This window comes from Castanea sativa, chromosome 7 (genome assembly GCF_040712315.1).
Source record: "Castanea sativa cultivar Marrone di Chiusa Pesio chromosome 7, ASM4071231v1".
In the NCBI taxonomy this organism is placed as follows: domain Eukaryota; kingdom Viridiplantae; phylum Streptophyta; class Magnoliopsida; order Fagales; family Fagaceae; genus Castanea; species Castanea sativa.
The window spans coordinates 10,713,341-10,737,858 of NC_134019.1; the positions used below are offsets into that span (position 1 = coordinate 10,713,341).

The 24,518-nt window shown below is 43.1% G+C and overlaps 1 protein-coding gene across 1 annotated transcript; it reads left to right on the forward strand.

The window, feature by feature from the left end:
* Positions 1–12,512: 12,512 nt before the first annotated feature.
* LOC142643828 (RING-H2 finger protein ATL78-like) lies at positions 12,513–13,501 on the forward strand. The gene has a single exon (XM_075818541.1). It carries the CDS (start codon positions 12,672–12,674, stop codon positions 13,170–13,172), a length of 501 nt encoding a protein of 166 aa, XP_075674656.1. The 5' UTR covers positions 12,513–12,671; the 3' UTR covers positions 13,173–13,501.
* The last annotated feature ends 11,017 nt before the right edge of the window (positions 13,502–24,518 follow it).

Consider the following 24,518-nt stretch of genomic DNA (forward strand, 5'->3'; position numbering starts at 1 on the left):
AAAGTAAGTTCTTCAATACTCGCCCCTCCTTATCAGCTTTTTTGTTTCTTTTGTTTCTTTTCTTTCCCCTCGTCTCTGTTTCACGGTGTCTTTCATCCTCGGCATAGTTATTTTTTCTCCACACCCCCCTTTTTTCAAAAAGAATGGGTAGATTTGCGTACCTGGTGGATTCAAACGAAAAAATAGAACAGTTTAAGGTTAAGTACAAAATTCCCTCAGATGTATCCATTAGGTACTGTAACGAGGAAGAGTTTTATACAAAAAGAAAAACGGGGGAAGTTGTAATCCCGATGATTGCGTTCATCGAAGGGGGAATGAAAATCCCCATGGGAACTGTGACTAGGGATTATCTTAGGGCTTTTAGGTTGGCTCCCACCCAGTGTGCCCCAAATGTCTTTAGGATCTTAGGTTCCATAGACGCTTTAAATGAGAAGATGAACCTAGGGCTCACTCACCACGACGTGAACTGGGTTTATAACCTCCATCACCTAAGCAAAAAAGATGAATATTACCTAAAGTCTAGACACCCAGAAGTCAGGCTAATTCAATGTCTGCCTGAATCAAATAAGGGCCTAAAAATGACTTCCCGATCATATCAGGAAATTGGCACGACGGCCTCCCCTGTCCGACAAGGGGAGGGACTCCAGGTGAAGTTTCTTTTACATACTTTTATCTTTCGTCTTTTTACTTACTCTTACCCACTTTTACTTGGACAACTCTGCAGATCCACACGCAGCGGATCGTCATCCTAACCTTGTGGATTTCGGGCGATTGGATAGGATCCTACAAGCCGAGATCTTCGTGCACACCGACGGTCAACTCCGTGCGGCTCATCTGATCCTCGGCTACACTCCAATATCAAAAGCCTTTCTTGAGACGAAGTGCGTGATTAAAGCCCGCGATCCTCGTCTTCCTCGGATTAGCGTTGCTGTGGAGGGTTTTTTGCTACCGGGGGGGACTACCATTCCTCAAGGTACCTTGGTCACCCAACCAATCCAACCGCCACCATTTGTTCCAGTTGGGATTCCCACAGTTCCTTTCTCCACAATTTTAACCTCTCGGTGAAGCCGCATCTTCCTACCTTACCGTAAAGGAAGAAGAAGAAGAAGAAGAAGTTGACGTACCAGATTCCGAGGACGAGTTCGAGGTTTTTAATCAACTCTACTCTCCGAAGACTCAACTTCCATCCTCGGCACTTCTACCCAAATCTCAAAGGTTACTACCGAAGAACTTGACGTTATGGGCATTCAACGAAAGATTAAACCCAGCCCGAAAGATGTCCTTGAGGGCGCCGACAAGGACCCTAGAGTCCAAGAACCTCCAAAAGAGGTGCGCCCTCGGACTCAAGAAAAGGGTGCCGACAAACGCCCGAAGCTAGGCTTCCTCCTCCTCCTCCATCCTCCCAAACTCAACGTGCCAACATAGCTGATCTCAAAAGAAAAAGGGATCAGCCGAAAGGGAAGGAAGTTGTGGAGGTAGGAAAGGGTTCGTATCCAAGGAGCCCGAGGTTGAAAAGGGTGCAAAGCAAGCCCGCACCATACGTACTAGGTCGGAAAGAAGAACCGACCAACAGGCGGTCGTACGCGCCCCTGTATGGCTTCCTGACCTTTCTATGGACGATGAGGTCATTACCGTGGATGCGTCCATTAGAAATTCCGATGAAGGGACAGCGGCATGCGTCGCAGATGCTTTGGAGCAAGCACTGTTACTCCCCGAGGATATGATTGAGCTGAGAAAGAAAAGGGACCACACCGTCTTCATGACTTTGAAGAAGGAGCTTGCAATGGTGAGTTTTCTCTAAAACCTTGACTTTTGTTTTTATTTCCTATATATATCTATACGTCTAAGGTTTATATGTTTTGTTTGTAGGCCGTTCAATCTGCCCATAGGGCGGAAGAGATTGCCATTAATTCCTACAAGTCTCTGAGGGCCGAGGAGTCCAGGCGTGAAACTGCTCAAAAGATCTCGGACCTTCATAAGAAGAAACTGCAGGAGGTCACAGCAAAATTGGCTAAGGTTGAGAGTGCCAAGGCGGGCTTAGAGGCTGATCTGAAAACGACGACTAAACAGGCCGAGGATCAGTGCCTAATGCTTCGCCAAGCTGAGGATAACCTCTTAGTAGCACGAAGGCTCATAGAGGATCTTAAGAAAGATCTGCACGAGTCTGAGAAGGCCAAAGAAGAAGCCATCAAGGTCAAAGAAGAAGCCATTGAGGAGAAGAAAAAGGCTGAGAAAGCAAAGGAAGAGGCCGAGAACTCGAGGGACCAAGCCGAACAAGACGGTTATGATATAGGCGTGAAGGAGGTCACTGAAACCTTCAAGGCTCAGGTTCCCGAGGTATGTAGGCACTACTGCCTCCAAGTGTGGAATGAGGCACTTTCCCAAGCTGGGGTTGATGCCTCTTCCACTCTTTGGAAAGCAGAGAGTGTCTACTATCCTCCTGCAATTCGCGCTTCTTCCATTCCTGACACTGCACAAGAAGCTGCCGGGGATCATCCGAGGATAAGGGGGTGATTTGGCTGAAGACTCAACTCTTCCTGAAGATGCCCCTGAACAACTTGACCCTGCACAAGAAAAGGCAATTGAAGACGTACAGCCTTCAAGTGGTCTTCGGGAATCTTCAAAGGATGAGTTGGGTGATCAAGCTAACCCAATAACCTTGATAGATGATCCCAAAGGCAAAGGAATTGCCGTTGAGTCCTCGGCTCAGCTTCCATCTCCTCAAGACTCCAAAGGCCCTCTGAAGATTAAGCTGAAACAGTGACTTGCTTGTTGTCTTTCCTTTCTTTATTTTTATTTTGTCTCCAAGTGTAATACCTAAGTATAGGTGCAAAAGTACTTTTTTGGAATTTAATACAAGAATGAATGTTTGTTTTTAGATGATTCTTATACATATATTTTTTTTTTTGTTTTTATGCTGATCATATCATTCCATAAATATCATCTTCTTGTCTTTTACCAAAGTTACTAGCAACAACTTGAATTGAAATTTGATACTCTAGGAGGGTTTAATTATGCCGGGAACTGCATTAAGTGATGTTTTTTTTTGAGTATTTGATTCTTCATTTTGGATCTCTAGTTTGAACTATGTAAAGATAAGGCATATGGTTTATGCAAATATCTGATGTTTATGTCAAAAAAAAAAGAACAGAAGTATTAATTTTTCCCAAGTAATTGATCCGAGGATCGAGGCATACCAAGTTTCAGCTTGACACTTAGATGAATAAATTTAAAAATGTTAATTTTCCCAAAGTAGATGATCCGAGGACCAGACGTAACTTAGGTTCTGTTTAACACTTAGTAAAGAATATCAATTTAGACGAGGTATGTGGTCCGAGGATCCAGGCATACCAAGTTTCAGCTTGATACTTAGATGAATAAATTTAAAAATGTTAATTTTCCCAAAGTAGATGATCCGAGGACCAGACGTAACTTAGGTTCTGTTTAACACTTAGTAAAGAATATCAATTTAGACGAGGTTTGTGGTCGGAGTATCAAGGCATACAATGTTTCAGATTGATAATTAGATGAATAAATTTAAATTGTTAATTTTCCCAAAGTAGATGATCCGAGGACCATACGTAACTTAGGTTCTGTTTAACACTTAGTAAAGAATATCAATTTAGACGAGGTATGTGGTCCGAGGATCCGTGCATACCAAGTTTCAGCTTGACACTTAGATGAATAAATTTAAAATGTTAATTTTCCCAAAGTAGATGATCCGAGGACCGTACGTAACTTAGGTTCTGTTTAACACTTAGTAAAGAATATCAATTTAGACGAGGTATGTGGTCCGAGGATCCGTGCATACCAAGTTTCAGCTTGACACTTAGATGAATAATTTTAAAATGTTAATTTTCCCAAAGTAGATGATCCGAGGACCATACGTAACTTAGGTTCTGTTTAACACTTAGTAAAGAATATCAATTTAGACGAGGTATGTGGTCCGAGGATCCAGGCATACCAAGTTTCAGCTTGACACTTAGATGAATAAATTTAAAATGTTAATTTTCCCAAAGTAGATGATCCGAGGACCAGACGTTACTTAGGTTCTGTTTAACACTTAGTAAAGAATATCAATTTAGACGAGGTATGTGGTCCGAGGATCCGTGCATATCAAGTTTCAGCTTGATACTTAGATGAATAAATTTAAAGTGTTAATTTTCCCAAAGTAGATGATCCGAGGACCGTACGTAACTTAGGTTCCGTTTAACACTTAGTAAAGAATATCAATTTAGACGAGGTATGTGGTCCGAGGATCCAGCATACCAAGTTTCAGCTTGATACTTAGACGAATGAAGATAACGAATATAATGTAGTTTACAACAAAGAACGGCCGAAGTGCCCTTTATTTAGTAATAGTACCTTCGTAGATTATTTACATTCCAGGGACGTTGTACAACATTCTCGTCCAAATCTTCCAGATTGTAGGCCCCTATTCCTGCGACCGAAGTAATACGATAAGGTCCTTCCCAGTTGGGCCCCAATTTTCCCCACGCAGGATTCTTCATCGTGCCCAAAACTTTCCTTAATACTAAGTCACCTGGTCCAAGAGGTCGAAGTTTCACATGAGAATCATATCCCTGCTTGAGCTTATGTTGATAATAAGCTAGTTGAACCATGGCGCTTTCTCGCCGTTCCTCAACTAAGTCTAAGTTTCTCATTAATAGATCATCATTGCTATCTGAAATAAAGGAGCCTTTCTTCAGGGTTGGGAACCCAGTTTCTAAGGGGATTACTGCCTCGGCTCCATAAGTCATGGCGAAGGGTGTTTCACCTGTGGATCTTCGTGGTGTAGTTCTATACGTCCACAAGACATGTGGCAGTTCTTCCACCCACCTCCCCTTGGCGTCACCCAACCTCTTTTTGAGTCCGCTCACTATTACTTTGTTGACAGCTTCGGCTTGCCCATTTCCTTGGGGATAAGCCGGAGTGGAATATCTATTCGTAATGCCCAGATCACAGCAGTATTTCCGAAAGGCTTTGCTATCAAATTGTAAACCGTTATCTGAAATGAGAGTATGAGGGATGCCGAACCTGGTAACGATATTCTTCCATACAAACTTTTTTGCTTCCGTGTCTCTGATGTTTGATAATGGCTCAGCTTCAACCCATTTGGTAAAGTAATCCGTTCCCACGAGAAGCCACCGTCGGTTTCCCGTTGCTTTGGGGAAGGGTCCAACAATGTCCAAGCCCCATTGGGCAAAAGGCCATGGGCTAGATAGAGGATTTAGGACTCCACCTGGTTGATGTATATTTGGAGCGAACCTTTGACATTGGTCACATTTCTTTGCATAATCTTGCGCTTCTCTCTCGCATATTTGGCCACCAATAGCCCCGAGTAAGGGCCCCGTGAGCTAAAGACCTTCCTCCCGTGTGACTTCCGCAAAGCCCTTCGTGTAGCTCTTCCAAAATTAGATCTGTGTCCTCGGGGTTTATGCATTGCAAAGATTGTCCCGAAAAGTAACGTTTGTACAATTTTTGGTCCTCGGATAACCGAGAAACGAGTGGCTTTTCTGCGAACCTTATCCGCTTCAGCTTTTTCTCCAGGTAGGATGTCATTTCGAGAAATGTTACTATTTGATCCATCCAACTAGGTCCTGTCCTAATTTGAAGAATTTGAGTGGAGTTACCATCCGTCCGGTGGGCTTCAACAGATCTTCAACGAGGATAACTCGTGGTAGACTTTGTGCCGAGGACGTCGCGAGCGTGGCTAATGAGTCGGCATGGGTATTGCCACATCCGGATACATGCAATAGTAGAAAAGACTCAAATTTAGATTGCATAAACCTGACCTGGGTTAGGTATTCTCGCATTCTGGAATCCCTTGCTTCTAGCTTCCCTTCTACTTGGCCTACCACCAATAGTGAGTCCGAGAACAGTTGCACCGCCGTTCCTCCCATTTTATGAACCATGTTCATCCCCGCGAGGACCGCTTCATACTCGCTTCGTTGTTGGTGGCCGAGAATCCTAATCTCGTGGATTTCTCAAAAGTAATACCCTCTCGGGGATATCAAAACTAATCCGATACCTGATCCCCTCTCGATTTGCTGTTCCATCAACATGGACTTTTCATAACTGAGGCCCTTCACACGAAATCATGCCTACTGATTTTTTACCCTTGCCTTCTTGATAGTCTTCTAACGAAGGCTCGGCAAACTCGCCACAAGGTCCGCGATGACCTGCCCCTTTATAGAGGTGCGAGGCATATACTTGATATCGAAAGCTCCTAGGACAGCTCCCCATTTGGCAATTCTTCCCATATAATCTGCACTTCGCAAAATTGATTTGAGAGGGAGTTGTGTAAGAACAACAACCGTATGAGACCGGAAGTAATGGGGAAGTCTTCGTGTAGCATGTACCACGCCCAAGATAGCTTTTTCCAGTGGCAAATAACTCGGCTCGGCCTCATGCAGATTTGCTTACATAGTACACCGGTCTCTCGGATGTTATTGTCATCTCGGATAAGAACCGTACTAACCGCATGTTTAGCCACCGCAATATATGCAAACAGAATCTCATCAACCTCGGTCGAGACATAACCGGTGGTCGCGAGAGATATTCTTTTAGCCGTTGGAAAGCCGTTGCACACTCCTCGGTCCATTCAAAACCCTTCCATTTATTTAATAACCGAAAGAAAGGCCTGCATCCGTCCGCGGACCGAGATATAAATCGGTTGAGAGCAGATCATACTCGTTAGCCTTTGCACCTCTTTAGGATTCCGAGGTGGGTGTAAGCCGCTTATTGCCTTAACCCGAGCAGATTCACTTCAATTCCTCGGTGAGTCACCATATATCCTAGAAACTTGCCCGACCCCACACCGAAAGAGCATTTAGAGGCATTGAGCCGCAATTTATACTCTCTTAGCTTCGAAAAGTGTTGCTCGGATCTTCCGTATGTGCAAACTTCTTTACTCTTTACTACCATATCGTCCACGTATACCTCAATATTTTTTCCTAGCTGTGCCTCAAACATCCTCGTCATCATCCTTTGGTAGGTAGCCCCTGCGTTTTTCAAGCCAAAAGGCATTACCTTATAATGATAATTTCCCGTAGGAGTGACGAATGCCGTCTTCTCCCGGTCCTCAACGGCTAAAGGTATCTCGGTGATAACCTTGGAAAGCATCAAGAAAACTCATCCGAGGATGTCCAACAAGAGCGTCAACCGGTTGATCAATCCGAGGCATCGGGAATGAGTCCTTTGGGCAAGCCTTGTTTAAATCTGTGAAATCTACACATTCTCTCCACTTCCCATTCTTCTTTTTCACCACCACGTATGGGCTAACCATTCAGATAAAACACTTCTTTGATAGCCCCTGCCGCTTTGAGTTTGAGCACTTCCTCTTTGACGGCTTCCGAATGTTCCTTTGAGGACCTCCGAGGTGGTTGCCTCCTCGGCACTACAGTTGGATTGACCCTTAAATGATGACATATGAAGTTCGGATCAACCCCAGGGGCCTCATACGCGTTCCAAGCAAATACATCCATATTTTTCTTTAAAAATAAAATCAGCTCGTCTTCTCTTCCCGCGGCAATTGAACTCCAACCCGGAAGAACTTTTCAGATCATTGTCTATGATAATTTTCTCCAATTCTTCACACGTTGCTTCATCTACCTCGGCTATGGGAAGAGACTTTGATTGCTATGCTTCACCGTTAGCCGAGGACGGGGAGTCTGGTTCTGGTCGACGCAGAATTGCAGCCGTGACACACTGTCGAGCCACGCACCGACTCCCAAGTAACTCCACCACCGATCTCCGTAATGAAATTTGATTTTGACATGCAAGGTTGAGGAAACAGCCCCTAACGCATGCAGCCAAGGTCTCGCCACAATAGCCGTATAGGGAGAGTAGGCATCGACCACGATGAAATCTACGTCTACTACCTCCGGACTCGATTGCACAGCGGCCTAATCTGTCCCTTTGGAACGACAGCTCTCCCTTCGAAGCTTATCAAGGGTGAGTCATATGGCATAAGATCTTCAACTCTTAACTTCAAGCCTCTAAATAGGTCGTGTACATGATATCTGCACCACTACCTTGATCAACCATTACCCTCTTTACATCATAGTTCCCAATTCGAGGGTTACCACTAAGGCATCATCATGAGGCTGGATGGTCCCCATCTTGTCCTCTTCAGAGAAACTTAGGACCGGCAGGATACTTGCCTTGATCCTCTTCGGCCGATCCCGTGACTCCTCGGCCAATGTTCGAGCAACCGACATTACCCCGAAAGGAGCCGAGCCGATCCTACCAGTGCCGCAAAAATGACGTTGATAGTACCTAGAGGAGGTCCGGATGAAGGACCGTCGTGGTTTGCCACTCCCGATTGGTTTCCTCGCCCGTTGGGTTGGTACAGAACCGGCTTCAGCTTTCCCTCTTTAACCAATTGTTCCGCATGATTCCACAAAGTGCGACAGTCCTCGGTGGTATGACCTCTCTCCGGTGATAATGGCAGTGGAGATTTTGGTTGCGTCTCAAAGGGTCCCCTGCCATTTTATTTGGCCATTTGAAAAAAGGCTCATGCCTTATTTTCTCCAACACGCCGCACCGGCTCCCCGAAGACGGTGTTGACCACTTGTGGGGGTATGTGGCCGCCCGCCCGGAAAAATCCCGCGTAGGCCTATTGTTGTTGTATCGGTCCGACCGAAATCCCTCCTTTCTTGTGGGATAACCTTCGCCTTGCCCTTTCCCCGCTGCCGATCTTCCTCAACCCTTTTGTACTCGTCGATGCGATCCATCGGCCGACGTACGCTTCGACAGGTTTCTTCGTTAAGGATTTCCTCAAGTCATGCTCGTTGGTAGGCCGACCTTGAAGGTCCTTATTGCTACATCGTCAAAGTCTCCGTCAATTTCGTTGAACATTTCCCGCACCGGTCCGAATATGTTTTCGTGGTTTCCCCTTCCCTCATGGCCATGGATAGTAAAGAATCCAATGGACGAGGAACTCTACCGCACGTGATAAAGCGAGAACCAAATGCCCTAGTAAGCTCTTTGAAAGAATCAATGGAGCCTCGCCCTTAAGCCGTCAAACCATCTCATGGCTACGGGCCCTAGGCTAGAAGGAAAAATCTTGCATAACAAAGTTTCATTCCCTGGAATGCACCGCCATTCTCTCGGCCGAAGTGGCTTACGTGCTCTACAGATCCGTCCGACCATTGTAAAGAGTGAAGGCCGGTTGTGTGAAGCGCCGAGGCAACCTTCCTTCTTCCAATCCTGCGCGCGAAGGGTGACCTGGAGATTTGGTGCAATGCTCTTCCCATTGCGTCATTTCCTAAGCCCCTGTGGGGTAGTCTCTCGCCACGTCTCCCATGCAGATTGTCTTCTTCGGAAGAGGCATATTCACCTGGGGGAGTTCTGGATCTTTGCCCGTAATTGTCATCCTCGGATCCTTCCGAAGAGGGGTCAGAGGTCGGAGGAGTTCTCCTTCGCCTCTCGTGGCGCAATCTCCTCTTTAGGCCGTCAATCTCCTTCTGCATGGCCCTGGCATTTCTTTCATAAGGAGCTCTGCTTCCTCCTTGCGAATGACTTGCACTTCTGATGGTATGTGTAGTATGTACACTTCCCTCTCGGTTCTCTCCGTGATCAGGATGCAAGGAGAGATCCTCACGCTGAGAGCCCACGGACTCCGCACTGCGTTGTGGTCCTGATCCTACCATGATGTCCTAAACTTCCTTAAAGACTAAATTCCCACAGACGGCGCCAATTGTAAGGACACAATTCAAGTTCCCAAACTACGACTGGGAGAAAAATGGGCTTGAAAGGCCTTTCTTTACAATGAATTTGTAGAGGATGGGCTTGTAATTTAGATTTCAAGGATGGTTTAGACAATTACAAAAAGAACGGGCTTTGGGCCCAATAGAACAGAACAAAGAATCGTTTGCAAAGAGTAAGACTGAGAAATCGTCCTCGGATTGTGTCCTCGGATGGTTTCTAATGATATTTCTCAAGTTTGGATACAAGTGTTGATTATCATTTACTATTGGCTCTATCTCTTTTACTCAGAAAAGTCCTCCCCTTCTTCGTATGCCTTTCCTCCTATTTATATCCTTTCCTTTCCCTTCATCACCTTCCACTTTTCTGGTTGCAATCCCCCTTTTTGGATACTTGTCCCATCCATTCTTCCCTAAAGCCCGCTGGGATTAGGGACCAAGTTCCAAGCTCGATGTTCGTGTCCCATCCTTCCATCTATACGGTCGGCGTATCAATTTACGTAGCTTTTAATGTATGGGCGGTGGTAGCAGCTTTATTTTTAGACATTCCACCGTTCTTTCTCTCGCCCTCCACGTATACCGTGCATCCCCATAATTGTAGGACTCATTATAATATAACCCAGGGATACCAAACTTCTCTTTCTATGTCCTCGGCCTTGAAACCCGAGGACAAATCTACTCCTCGGACGTGTTTGGATATGTAAATAGTCCACGACCATTTTGATGTCTTCGGATTTTGGGTTTCCAGCCCAAAATACTTCGTTGGGCCATCCTTCATATACTATTGGGCCCAATACCCCTACATATATATATATATATATATATATATATATATATATATATATATATATATATTTAATGCAACTTTACAAATAAAAGAGATATAGAAAAAGAAAATCTGAAAATAAAAGAAAAAAATATTATTGATAAGGGATTAAGGGATTTTGGTGGGGCAGGGGCAATTCCTGCCGAGTTAATGCAGAGTGATTGTTTAGCCCACTGTTTGAATCCATGTTAGAAGAGCATGAATAGGCTCTTGCTCTGGGAGTGTCCTAGCCAATTGTGACAATTATTTGTTTAGTTTATGTTAAACAACTGTTGTCATTGCCATTGGTATAGGATTTGGATCTCTTGGTCCTGATTACATATCAGTGTTGGTATATCTCGTTGTTCTGATTTTTGTTTTCCCTGAATTTTTTGTAATGCTTTTCTTTTTGGTCCAAAATTTTCACTTCTAATACATGAGAAGAACCAGCAAAAATAGCATCAATCTTTGCTTGGTCACAAGGTCTTGCACATAGGTATCAGATTGATTTCTTCTTTTATCTATTAGATGAATTCTTCTGTACAATTTTTGTTCTTGAAATTTAAAGCTTTTGGGAATGGGTTAAAAAATCTACTTCAATTCAATTTTATTACCATAAACGTTTCTAAAAAATTAAAAGAGATTTAATTATTTTAATGGTCTATCATAATTTATTTTGTTTTAATAACTGGATCTTACACATTTTGTTTGTGTTATGAGGTTCAACTAAGTGTTATACATCATGATCATACGATTTTTTTATTTTTTTTAATTCATGTGGAGCACTAAAAGCACACTTAAATTATTAATCTAGTTTGCATTCAGTGAAACTTTAATTCCCAAGTTTTAAAAAGTATATATATACTCAGCACTCTATTTGAAACTCAATTGCCCAAAGTTTCAAAGCAATTGTTAATTTTAAATTATTTTAATAATCTATTCTAATATTTTATTTTAACAAATACTCAATTTTAATTATCATCGCATAACTTAAAGTAATTCTTGCTCTTTTATTTTAACTATCAATTTATTGTAATTTTAGTTATATAATTAAAACAATTTTGTATATATGATTTTTTTGTTAGCCTGTTTGCTGCATAATACATACATACATACACGCGCGCGCGCACGCGCGCGCGCACACACACACACACACACACACACACATATATATATATATATATATATATATATATAATTTTATTATTCAAAAGAAAAGAGAAAGGAAACTGGGAAAAATTATAAGGTCCTCATGAGAGCACCCAAAACACAAGATCTAAAATGGGAAAAATTATAAGGTCTTCATGGTGGACAAGTGATGTGGTCCACCATGAAGACTGTATAATTTCTTCTAAAATGGGGATAAGTCCACACAGCACACCTGATACAATCAAAAGCCAATTGTACAAAACTATGCACTGCAAAATTTGAGTCTCTACTTCCAATAGAAACATTCCAGCAAGAAAAGGCATCAAGGAACAGCAAAATATCAATTATCAACCCAAACCAAAGCCTGAAAGTGGTTTTTGTGACACCAATTTTTTATTCACCAGAGACCCAAAGGAGAAAAAAAAAAAAGTAGGGGAGGGAAACAATGTGACCATCAAATCTCAGTCACATTTTTTAAAGCAAAATTTCTTTAAGGATGATCCATGACCCCATCCCCCAAATCGGCAAATCCCACCCTCCACCCTTTCCCAAAAATAAAGAACAATTTTTTTTTTTTTTTTTTTAAAAGAGAGAGATAGATAGTGGCTTGAAATGAAACATTGAACTTATTAATCTCATGAAAATACTAGTGATAATAATTGGTCTTTTGCTAGTCTACTTTTCCACCTAAAAAAAACTTCATGTCAGGGACAACTTGATGAAAACCACCAATAAGAAATGACAAAATGTGTTTGAGATAAATGAGTGAGTTAGATGCTTTTCCTCTTCCTTTGAAGCGCATGATAAAAGGAAGAGAAGACAGTGGATTATCAAGTAAGCATATCCCATGTCCCCATTTCTCCTATTACAAATGGAGCACTCAAACTACTCATTGTCTTTGTCTTTGCCTTCAATATGTTTGTTCCTCTGTGTTTGTATTGTGTGCGCTCTCCATCTGTTCCATCCCTAGCTCTTTAAATTCCCACACATCTCATCACTCTCTTCATATGGCTCAAACTTATCCTCCTACACCTAGTCCAACCACGAGCACAACTTGTCACGATGAACCTTATGAACCAGCCGTCGATTTCAACATTATGGTGATTGTTGCAGCAATTTTATGTGCCTTTGTTTGTGCTCTTGGCCTTAACTCTACGTTACAATGTGTGTTTCAATGTGCTAATCGTGCCCTCACCGAGCCAGTCCATTGGGTTGCCTCTCGTAGACTAAATTCAGGGTTAAAGAAGAAAGAAATGGTGGCTTTGCCTACTTCAATTTATGCCAATTCAGGTTCTCCATCATCATCACCATCATCAGCTTCAGGTTGTGCAATTTGCCTAATGGACTTCAAGGATGGTGACAATATAAGGGTCCTGCCCAAGTGCAACCACAGATTTCATGTCGTATGCATTGATAAGTGGCTGCTATCTCACTCTTCTTGCCCTACTTGCCGGCATCGGCTTAAGTCCAGTGACTGCATGCCCTCTTTAGAGATTGCCACAGCCTAGTGAACTTTTTTTTTTTTTCCTGCTAGGATTTGAAGCCGCAAAGCCCTGATATTAGGTGCTGCAAAGGGTACCAATTCCACTGAGTTTTCACTTGAAACTCATAGCCTAGTAAACTTATATATATTAAGTTAGTATATATTTTGTGCTATTTGTCTCTTCAATTAGGGTTTTTGTAACATTTTTGTATTTTGTCATAGGCTTCATAGAGATTGTCTGTACCGGCCTTGTTAGTAGCTAGAAACATCGCCTGAGTCCTCTTGTGATGTTTCTTTTATGTTATATATTCCATAAAATTATATATTAGACTCAACCTTCTAATTATCATTATCAATTGTACTTTCTCTCCTACTCTTCTAAATAGGATCCTTTCCATTTTACTTGGAAGGTACAAAGTCTATTTTACTATTAAAATTTTTTGTTTTTAATAACAGTGATATTGGATAGACTTTTAAATTTGTAGTATTTAATTTCAACCATGAATATTTGAATTCCAAATGAAAATGATATGCCCATATGAATAATGCTTTGGATTCTCTTTTGATGTTGACTTGATGGGGAACTATATACCCAAGATTATACTTCATTATGGTTTCATAGAATTTGAAGGAGACGTGTGGTCTCTTTATTTTCTTTTATCTCGTTTTTTATTGGACATATTTTTGCTTAATCAATTAAAATAATCTTTCTGATCTATTTAATTACTTATAATAAACCAAAAAATAATAATAATAATAATAATCCAAGGCCATAATTATTTTCCCTATGGTGTTATGACTTTATGTTGACTAAAAGCTTATGGATAACAATCTAAAAATTGTTTCATAGTTGCAAAGTTGGATCGTACAATTTCAATTTGTCGCAAAATGTGCTATTATGGAAGACACAACTACCATCATTCTCAAGGACAATCAGTCGCACGGATGCCCATTCGGGTTAAAGGACCAAAGTGTAGCAAATGAAAATTTGATCTAGTCTATTTTCTTTTCTTTTTCTCGATGGAAAAAGTCACTATATAATCCACATTGTACATGACAAGAGTGTGGTGAACGAACCCTAATTTTCAAAACCCGTAAAAACAAAAATAGAGAAGAAGGGGCAAAGATCTCTATTTCTAGTATTGGACTAGCATCATCCTCAACCTCATCCTCATGCTTGAGAGCTTGAAATCAAATCCAAAAACATGGAAAATTTTGGAACAGACTAGATTAGATTAGGGTGCCTTTGAATTCTCTTATTGCTTGACAATAAATAATTGACACCATTGAATATGCAGCATCCACTTGATGATGTGAGTGCAAATAATAGACGTTGGTGGAATATATAGGTACCCTACATGTTTCCTCGTAGGCATTATGAATTCATTTGTTTCCTAGTTAAGTGTTATAATATAATTAAAAAAAAAAAAAAAACCCTTTTTTTGATTCACATATATAATTGGAACAGAAAAATAGTCTTGATCTAATTTCTACGTCCAATTCTAATATTAAGAAAGCTAAAATATTTTTACGTGTAGTTACTTGTCACATAGTAAGATATCATAATCTTGATCAAGGACAATTCAACGTTAACCACCACACCCTTCCCCCAAAATTAGTCTATATTATAATTATATAATAAATATTTAAAGTCTTGAAAAACCTTTTGATATAAAACTTTCTTTAAAATATTATTTTTGATGTTTCATGCAATTAAAACTCTTTCTAAACAAATTATTTTTCCTAATAATAGTGTTTGTACGTGTTTATTATTCAAGTTTCTACTGCAATTACGAAACATTTTTTTTATATATAGAATATTGTCAAAATTGGGATTTGGGAAAAAAAAAATATTTTTCTAAGAGGCTCTTTGATTTTATACATTTAAAATAAAGCTGTTATTAATTTAATATAAAACTAATTATAGATGATTTTTAGGATTTTAGAAAACGTTGAAGTTCCATTTGATAGAGGATTGGTTTGAAATGTATTAAGAAAATTTTATTTTATTTTATTTTTGTATATTCTCTTCTTCATATTTTATTAACATAGAGTATATACTCTATGCTTGCAAAATGTTCAAAAGATAAAAAATTAATAGTTATATGATCTGTAAGTGCACAATTGCACCTGGACCCAAAGACAATCACGGGCTCAAGTCCAATGAGCCTTAAACAATAAGATTTGTAGAGTGTGGGCTTGAAACCTAGGTTAGAAACGCTGGGATCTTGATAACAGGCTTTTATAAGCAAACACAAGTAAATAAAGAACGATAATGACAAATGGGTCTCCTCGGACTCAAACCGATGACTATTTCTTTATTATTTCTCTTTCTTCCTTCAAAATTACAAGTTCTTAATTTCTTTCTTAGTTTTCCGATTCCCCTTTTTTCTTTGGCCTTTACCCCCCTTTTATACTGCCTTCCCTAATACTTTTTGAACAGTGACTAGAAGTTTCCACCTCACTGTTTAGGGGTCACCTCCCCATTAATGCGGCCAGGGAGGTAGGTGCAGAGCCTTTAATGCGGAGGTGGCAGCCTTTATTTTTGATATTTTCTTTAATACTGGTGCATCTAGAAGATTCAGGATGTCTCCTTTTAATCACTGGTCTCTCCAGAGTTGTGCTTTGACCTTCATAATGAAACTTTGAACTCTCTAGGGCTTTTCCGAGGAGAATCTCGTCCTCGGCTGTATCCTCAGACCCTCGGCGTATGGGCCGACTCATAGAGTTTAACCCTGGAGCAGGTCGGCCCTCCATGTTATAGCCCAAAGGCCCACATGCCCATTTGGACCCTTTCACTCCCCACAATAGCCCCTCAAAACTCTATTTTTCATCATCCGAGGAGAAAAATAGGGTTTTGATCCAACGAACACCTCCTCCACACTTTTTGCAAATAACCACACGCGTGAAAACCGTTTCGCGTTCCGAAGGGTGACACTTGGCGGTTTTATTTTAAAAAACGCGCACATTTATTACTGTAAGTTACACCTTATCCCCCACGTTCAACGGTGAGATGAACATCCAACGGTCCTTATCATTCCATGAAAATTTGGGCGGGACGAATATAATTTCGAGGCCGCTTCTCGCACGTCGTGACGCTTCGGGAACCTGCGCCTTCATTTAATTCATCAGGGACTAATCCCATCAAAACATCAGTAAACATACTTTACCCGCAGAAAACCGTGGAACTCTGCACAACTTGAGATTCGTAAGTTTTTGGTTCTCCTTTTCTTAACCTTTTCTCCTCGGATCTTATCATCGGCTATACTTGTAGATTTTTTCCCTTTTAGAGTTTAGTCTTTCGCCCCTCTCTGATGGGAAGATTTAAATGTCTAGTTGATACCACCACTGGAATGGAAGGCTTCAGAACCAAGTATCACATTCCCGGCGATGTAGGTTTAAAATATTGCCCGGCGGAAGCCATGGCCGGCTCTAGAAAGGAGGGAGAGGTTATCATCCCAATAATAGCCTTTGTAGAGGGTGGGATGACCCTCCCAATGAAGCCTGTAACTAGGGAGTACCTTCGCAACCACCGGTTGTGCCCCGATCAGTGCCTCCCAAACGTTTTTAGAGTTTTGGGTAGCGTCGATGCTCTAAACGAGCAAATGGGTCTAAACCTCACCTGGCACGATGTCGTCTTTCTGTACGAGTCCCATAAACTCTCCAACGTAGGTTACTACATTAAATCCCGCTCCAGCGTCGTTAGGCTAATCTCCTGTTTGCCCAAATCCAACAAAGGCATGAAGGATGACTACCTGATCGTCTCTAGGAACTGGCACGACGGCCTCCACTGCCCAGTTGAGTGGGGAGATCCAGGTGCAACACCTTAGGATTAGCCTCCCCCCCCCCCCCCGCACAAACTCCTCTAATACTCACAAAAATACGCATTCACATGTATTCACGTTTATTTAGGTTTATTATATGTTGTGTGAATCTGACCATGTTCGTTTGATTTGGTGTCTTCCTTCGCAGATAAGCGACACGTGCGCCCACGCTTAAGCCACTGCAACGTTGCAGATCTTAACCGAGTATTGCGCTCCGAGGTGTTTGTCAGCGAAGACCTACAACTCAGAGCTGCTCATCTGATTCTAGGGTACACTCCCATCTCTTTGGACTTCCAGGAGATAGAAAACGCCATAGTCGCCGGTGACCGAAGGCGAAGGAAGATAAACGTAGCCCGGCCCCACTTTTTGGACGACCACGATCTTCCTGACGCCCCTAACACCGTTTTATACGGACAGCCCATAGCGGCAATCCCCCTCGTCGTGCACTCTCAGGCAACCGTTGTTCCAGAAGAGCAGGTGTCTTCTTCACACACGCTAGACGAGGAGATAGAACAGTTTCAACTTGAAGACACCGAGAGACCTCGAGGGAACCAGTTCGTCGTACTCTCTGACGAGGAAGAAGAAGCCACTGAGGCTTCTGGAATTGCAGGGTTAGTCGTTGCCCAACCAGAGGACGAATCCAAGGAAGACATGGACAGGATGAAGGGTTTCCTAACCACGAGAGCTACGAAGGTTGCTGAGAGAAAGACCGGGGGGGGGGGGTCCCAAGCTCTTCCATCTTTGCCACCTCCCCCTCCTCTAGCTGAGCCAAAACTTCCAGCCGAGGATCCCAAAAAGAAAAGAAAGGGGGAGGCCGAGGGGACGAGCAGCAAGGACCCCAAGAAACCACAACAACAACCCCCACCGGTTCAGCAGCAGAAGCTGGATAAAGGCAAGGGTAGGGCCCGCTCAGTTGAAAGCGGGGAGATTAGGGACGAGGCCGAAGTGCGCCGAGCACCGGTCACCTGGTCCCCTGACTTAAGATTGGATGGTGCACCCATCTTCTGCCAATCCAGTATAAGGGCGGTTCAACAAGGCCATGCCCACCACTTGGCCGAAGTGTTGGAGCGCCCTCTTCTACTGCCCAAGGACATGGAAACCTTGGAAAAAATGAGTCAGCCACAACTATTCCTCTCTTTAAAAAGGGATTTAGCGCTGGTAAGTTTAACCCTTTTAGGAAGATTCCATTTTTAACAATATCAGATTATTCATAAGTGTCTTGCTATATCTGACTTCCTCGCACTTTATTGCAGGCCATTCAGGAAGTCTTCGTAGCCGAGAAATTTATAGAAGACACTCGGAAGAAGGCCAGAACTGAGCTTGAAATCAGGCTGGAGACTGAGAAGTCCTTGGGCACAGCCCTTGCTGAAAATGAGAAGCTTTCCTCGGAGGTGATTGAGCTAAAGAGAGAGAAAAATGGGGCCGAGGCGAACCTGAAGACCATGAAGACCCAGATAGAAGGGCAGTGCAAGCTTCTTCGTGAAAAAGATGACGAGCTCTCCCAAGTCCAAAGGGAGCGCTCGGATTTGGAGAAGGAACTTGCGCGAATGAAGGAGGAAGCCGGCGCATTCCATCGTTCTCTAGAAGCCGCCAAGCAGGCGAGTTATGAGGAAGGGGTAGCGGTCACCGAGGAGCAACTGACAGAAGCCTTTGCTGCCTTGTGCCGGGATTACTGTCAAAAGGTCTGGGGGGAAGCTCTGAATGTAGCAGGAGTTCCTCTATCCTCGGATCTGAGGAAGGCCGAGAATATTCGGCTTCCCCTGGAGATACAGGAGATTGAAGAGGCTCCTGTTGCTACTTCTACCCCTGAAACAACTCTTCCTGCTCTTCCTCCCATGGTCCCAAAGCTAATTCCAGATCCTACAGAACCTTCGGGTTCCAATAAAGAAAAGGAAGGAGACGGGGATGCCGAGAAGGACCTGAGCCAGAATGTGGAGTCCAACGTCCCTCCAACAAAGGCAGCAGACAAAGGAAAGCAAGTGCTGTCTCCCTTTGAGCTGGAGTTAAGAAAGACCGAGGCCACCAGCACTTCTCAGCAAGACCCCCCTCCAAAAGCTTAGGACCTAGCTTAGGACTTCTCTTTTTCCATATTTGAATTAAATATTTAATATATATTTGAATGATTAATGAAGAACAATTTCATTTAATTTTTCTTCGTGTTGTATCTGTTTTTACTTTATTCTTTTTGTACTTGTCGCAAAAGTTTCACATTTGTACATAGATAAAAAAAAAAAAGAAAAAAAAAAGAAGAAGAGTCAGAGTAAACAAATCTAACTCCAAGGATTGCACAATCATAACCTCCACGCAGTCATGCGCATGTTTTAGTATTAAAAACTTAACAGCAGATGACATGGTTAAGATATTTTAAACCATGCCTTGGTTAAAAAAGAGAAGACCTCATATAACGATTAAACCCTTATAATGTGTGGTATTGTTTTCAGTAGGATGTAAGATCCGAGGACCATTCCTTATATAAATTTGCTTAACGCTTAAAGATATAGAACTTAAGATCCGAGTTAATGACCAGTAAGGCACTAATTTCCAGGCGCAATAAGAAATTAACTTTAATCAAGTTTGTGGTCCGAGGACAAGACTTAACCAATTTCCCATTTGATTCTTAAGATCAATAAGTTTAAATGTCAATTTTCCCAAAGTAGGAGGTCTGAGGACCCGGCATAACTAAGGTTCTGTTTAACAAATGACAAGACATCAATTTCCACAAGGTTTGTGGTCCGAGGACTACACTTAACCAAGTTTCTGTTTGATTCTTAAGAACAGTAGCCTCAAATGTTAATTTCCCCAAAGTAGGAGGTCCTAACTAAGGTTCTGTTTAACAAATGACAAGACATCAATTTCCACAAGATTTGTGGTCCGAGGACTACACTTAACCAAGTTTCTGTTTGATTCTTAAGAACAGTAGCCTCAAATGTTAATTTCCCCAAAGTAGGAGGTCCGAGGACCCGGCATAACTAAGGTTCTGTTTAACAAATGACAAGACATCAATTTCCACAAGATTTGTGGTCCGAGGACTACACTCAACCAAGTTTCTGTTTGATTCTTAAGAGCAGTAGCCTCAAATGTTAATTTCCCCAAAGTAGGAGGTCCGAGGACCCGGCATAACTAAGGTTCTGTTTAACAAATGACAAGACATCAATTTCCACAAGGTTTGTGGTCCGAGGACTATACTTAACCAAGTTTCTGTTTGATTCTTAAGAACAGTAGCCTCAAATGTTAATTTCCCCAAAGTAGGAGGTCCGAGAACCCGGCATAACTAAGGTTCTGTTTAACAAATGACAAGACATCAATTTCCACAAGGTTTGTGGTCCGAGGACTACACTTAACCAAGTTTCTGTTTGATTCTTAAGAACAGTAGCCTCAAATGTTAATTTTCCCAAAGTAGGAGGTCCGAGGACCCGGCATAACTAAGGTTCTGTTTAACAAATGACAAGACATCAATTTTCACAAGGTTTGTGGTCCGAGGACTACACTTAACCAAGTTTCTGTTTGATTCTTAAGGATTGTAACTGTATGCGTCAGAGGTACTCATAACTTTGAAATATTAACTGTCAAAAGCACATTTTATTAATAATAATACCTTCTAAGATTATTTACATTCCACGGACGTGGTACAATTCTTTCGTCTAGGTCAGCTAGCCGATATGACCCTATGCCTGCTACTGAAACAATGCGATAGGGGCCTTCCCAGTTGGATCCCAGCTTACCCCAAGCTGGGTTCTTAGAAGTGCCTACAACTTTCCTTAGTACAAGATCACCAGGTGCAAGTGGTCTTAGCTTGACGTGGGCGTCATATCCCCGTTTTAGCTTCTGTTGATAATAAGCCATTTGGACCATAGCTGCCTCACGTCGTTCCTCAAGTAAATCAAGACCTTTCTCCAGGAGTCCATTGTTATTCTCCGGGCTAAAGGAGCTTGTCTTTAGAGTGGGAAAACTAGATTCCAGAGGTATCACCGCCTCGGCTCCATAAGTCATAGAGAATGGCGTTTCTCCCATGGACCTGCGCGGTGTGGTCCGATACGTCCATAGAACATGAGGGAGCTCTTCTACCCATCTGCCCTTCGCATCGTCCAACCTTTTCTTAAGCCCACTGACTATGACCTTGTTAACGGCCTCGACTTGCCTATTTCTCTGAGGATAAGCTGGGGTGGAGTATCTGTTTATGATACCCATGTCACCATAATATTGCCTAAAGGCCTTGCTATCAAATTGAACGCCATTGTCGGAGATAAGTGTGTGTGGTATACCGAATCTAGTGACAATATTTTTCCAGACAAACTTCTTGGAATCAATATCTCTGATATTTGCTAAGGGCTCGGCCTCAACCCATTTGGTGAAATAGTCTGTTCCCACAAGAAGCCATCTTTTATTTCCTGCTGCTCTCGGAAATGGCCCCACCATGTCCAATCCCCATTGCGCAAAAGGCCAAGAACTGGAGAGAGGGTTAAGAACCCCACCAGGTTGATGAATATTAGGGGCGAACCTCTGGCATTGATCACATTTTCTGGCATAGTCCAGGGCCTCTCTCTGCATGTTGGGCCACCAATAACCCTGAGTTAGAGCTCTATGGGCTAAGGACCTTCCCCCAGTGTGGCTCCCACAAATTCCCTCATGCAGTTCCTCCAGTAACGCTTCCGTTGATTCAGGGTGCACACATAACAAGTACGGTCCTGAAAATGATCGTTTATACAACTTCTGATCCTCGGATAGCCAAAAACGTGGCGCCTTTCGACGCACCTTCTCTGCTTCAGACTTGTCCTCAAGGAGGATGTCGTTCTTAAGAAAAGATACGACTGGGTCCATCCAACTAGGTCCAAACCTTATTAGATGTACGCGAGCCGCCCTGGCGGGGATAGGAGTGGGCTCCAGCAGATCCTCCACAAGGATAATCTTGGGCAAGTCTTGAGCCGAGGACGTTACTAACGTAGCCAAGGAATCGGCATGAGTGTTCCCACTCCTAGGGATGTGAGCTAAGACAAAGGAGTCAAACTCTGCTTACTGACGCTTGACCTGGGCCAGATATTCTTGCATTCTTGTGTCCCTGGCCTCCATGGTCCCCATGACCTGGCCGACCACTAACTGAGAGTCCGAGAACGCATGGACTTCCTTTGCACCCATCTTATGTAACATGTTCATGCCTACCAGAACTGCTTCGTATTCGGCTTCATTTTTAGTGGCCGAGAATGATAACCTTAGAGATTTTTCAAAGATAATTCCCTCCGGGGATATCAGAACAAGTCCCACACCAGACCCTCTCTGATTAGCTGCCCCATCTACATACATTTTCCAAGGCGAAGGCCCTGCGGCCGTGATCACACCAACTGAATTTCCCTCCATGCGTGCTTCTTTTAGAGTCTCTTCTGGCAATGGTTCAGTAAACTCGGCCACCAAGTCAGCGAAGACCTGGCCCTTCACCGAGGTGCGAGGTTTGTATTTAACATCAAAAGCTCCTAATATGGTTCCCCACTTTACTACCCTACCAGTGTAGTCGGCGCTGCGTAACACTGCCTTGAGAGGCAATTGGGTCAGAACCACCACAGTATGAGACTGAAAATAATGAGGGAGCTTCCGCGTGGCCTGAACTATGGCCAAAAGCGCTTTCTCCAAGAGCAAGTAGCGCACCTCGGCCTCATTCAAAGACTTACTAACGTAATAGACCGGTCTTTGCACCCCACTTTCATTCCTGATAAGGACCAGGCTGACCGCGTGTACGGCCACTGCCAGATAAGCAAACAAGACCTCGTCCGCCTCGGGGCGAGACAAAATGGGTGGCCGAGAAAGATATTGTTTAAGCTGCTGGAAAGCTAACACGCAGTCCTCGGTCCATTGAAACCCTTTCCACTTATTCAACAATTGGAAGAAGGGACGACATCGGTCAGCTGACCGAGAGATAAACCTATTCAATGCGGCAATCATCCCGGTCAATTTCTGGATTTCCTTTGGGTTGCGAGGAGGCTGCAAGTCCTGAATGGCCTTCACCTGTGCTAGGTTTACCTCTATGCCTCTATGAGTGATCATGTACCCCAAAAACTTTCCAGACCCAACGCCGAAAGAGCATTTCGAGGCATTAAGGCGCAACTTGTACTTTCTTAACACTTGAAAGGTGTCAACCAGGTCTCTCACGTGTGAAGGTATCGTTTTGCTCTTTACCACCATATCGTCCACATACACCTCAATAGTCTTCCCCAACTGATGTTCGAACATCCTGGTCATCATTCTTTGGTAAGTAGCCCTAGCATTTTTCAAACCAAATGGCATGACCTTATAATGATAATTCCCCGTCGGAGTAATGAAGGCAGTCTTCTCTTGGTCCTCCAATGCCAAAGGAATCTGGTGGTAACCTTGGAAAGCGTCCAAAAAACTCATCCAAGGATGTCCGACAGTGGCATCCACCAGTTGATCAAAACGCGGCATTGGGAACGAATCTTTGGGACAGGCCTTGTTCAGATCAGTAAAGTCCACACATACCCTCCACGTTCCATTCTTCTTTTTAACAACGACTGTATGGGTCAACCACTCGGGGTAGAAAACTTCTTTGATAGCCCCAGCCCTCTTGAGTTTAAGCACCTCTTCCTTCACAGCCTCGGAATGTTCTCTAGAAGAGCGCCGAGGTGGCTGCCTCTTCGGAACAATAGCTGGGTTGACATTTAAATGATGACAAATGAAGCTCGGATCGACGCCTGGAGCTTCGTAAGGATCCCACGCAAAAACGTCAATATTGTCCTTCAGAAATTCTAACAATTCGATCTTCTCTTGGTGTGGCAAAAGTATGCCAACCTGGAAGAACCTCTCTGGATTATCAGCTACTGGAAACTTCTCTAACTCCTCGCAATGTGTCTCCTCTCCTGTCACCATCCCAAATGAACTAGGAGCTATTAACTGCTATAAGTCTTTGGTGATTAAAGCCGAAGACTTGGCTTCTGTCTGATGCAGTACTGCAGCCGATATGCACTGTCTGGCTACCGATTGGCTGCCGAGGATTTCCTCAACACATTCCCCCGAGGGGAATTTAATTTTAACATGTAAGGTAGAGGAGACGGCTCCAAGCGCGTGCAGCCAAGGCCTGGCGAGGATGGCTGTATATGGAGAGTACGCGTCAACCACAATGAAATCCACCTCAACCGTTTTTGAGCCGGATTGAACAGGCAAACGGATCTGTCCCTTCGGCACAATGGCTCTCCCCTCAAAGCTTATAAGCGGCGAATCATAAGGAGTAAGATCTTCCAACTTCAACCTTAACCCCTTAAATAGATTAGGGTACATGATATCTGCACCGCTACCCTGATCTATCATCACCCTCTTCACATCATAATTCCCTATCCTAAGCGTAACTACAAGGGCATCGTCATGGGGCTGGATAGTCCCTATTTTATCCTCCTCAGAAAATCCCAAGACGGGCAAATTGAGCTTCAACCTCTTCGGCCTGCAGCCTGTATCCTCGGCCTGAGAATGAGAAACTGCCATCACCCTAGTGGGAGCTGAACCGGTCCTGCCAGGTGCAGCAAAAATAACATTACTTGTTCCTAAAGCCG

Bases quoted from the DNA above. Each gene is read 5' to 3' on its own strand.
- LOC142643828 (XM_075818541.1), top strand. From the start codon at position 12,672: ATGGCTCAAACTTATCCTCCTACACCTAGTCCAACCACGAGCACAACT.